At 29.7% G+C, this 535-nt stretch overlaps 1 protein-coding gene across 1 annotated transcript; it reads left to right on the forward strand.

Annotated features, from left to right (window-relative positions):
* On the forward strand, positions 1–535 carry PF3D7_1353200 (membrane-associated histidine rich protein 2, (MARHP2); the record flags this gene model as incomplete). Its single annotated transcript, XM_001350208.1, has 2 exons — positions 1–282; positions 404–535. 2 exons carry the CDS (start codon positions 1–3, stop codon positions 533–535), a joined length of 414 nt encoding a protein of 137 aa, XP_001350244.1.

Below are 535 nucleotides of genomic sequence, written 5' to 3' on the forward strand. Positions count from 1 at the left end.
ATGCAGCCTTGTCCATATGATGTATACAATCAAATAAACCATGTAGGAACTCATTGGGCTCAACATTTAGGAGAACACTTACATCATTTAGCACATATGCATCAACATACTCCACATGTACATCATCACATTCCACATGTGCATACGCTAGCTCATGATAGGCCTTGTATGCCAATAACTGCTTTCTTTTGTCGACATCATGAACATTGTAGTTCCCATTTAATGTTAATCTTTTTATTATTGGCTTTCTTCCTAGTAGTAGTTTATAGATTATATAACGAGGTAAGTTATTATTAACATATATAAGTTTTTTATTCAATACATATTATATATATATATATATTAGCTGATTTTATTGCATTATATATTATATATGTACCTTTATTCCTTTTTTATTTTTCAGGTTGTTAATTCAGCTAAAACTGTACGTATTGTAAATATAACACCAGTAAATGAGGAACATAAGGCTGAAGCTAGTAAGGAACAATCAAAATCAACAAGTGATTCTTCTACTAGTACACAACAAACATTATAA

The sequence above is a fragment of the Plasmodium falciparum genome, assembly GCF_000002765.6.
Source record: "Plasmodium falciparum 3D7 genome assembly, chromosome: 13".
In the NCBI taxonomy this organism is placed as follows: domain Eukaryota; phylum Apicomplexa; class Aconoidasida; order Haemosporida; family Plasmodiidae; genus Plasmodium; species Plasmodium falciparum.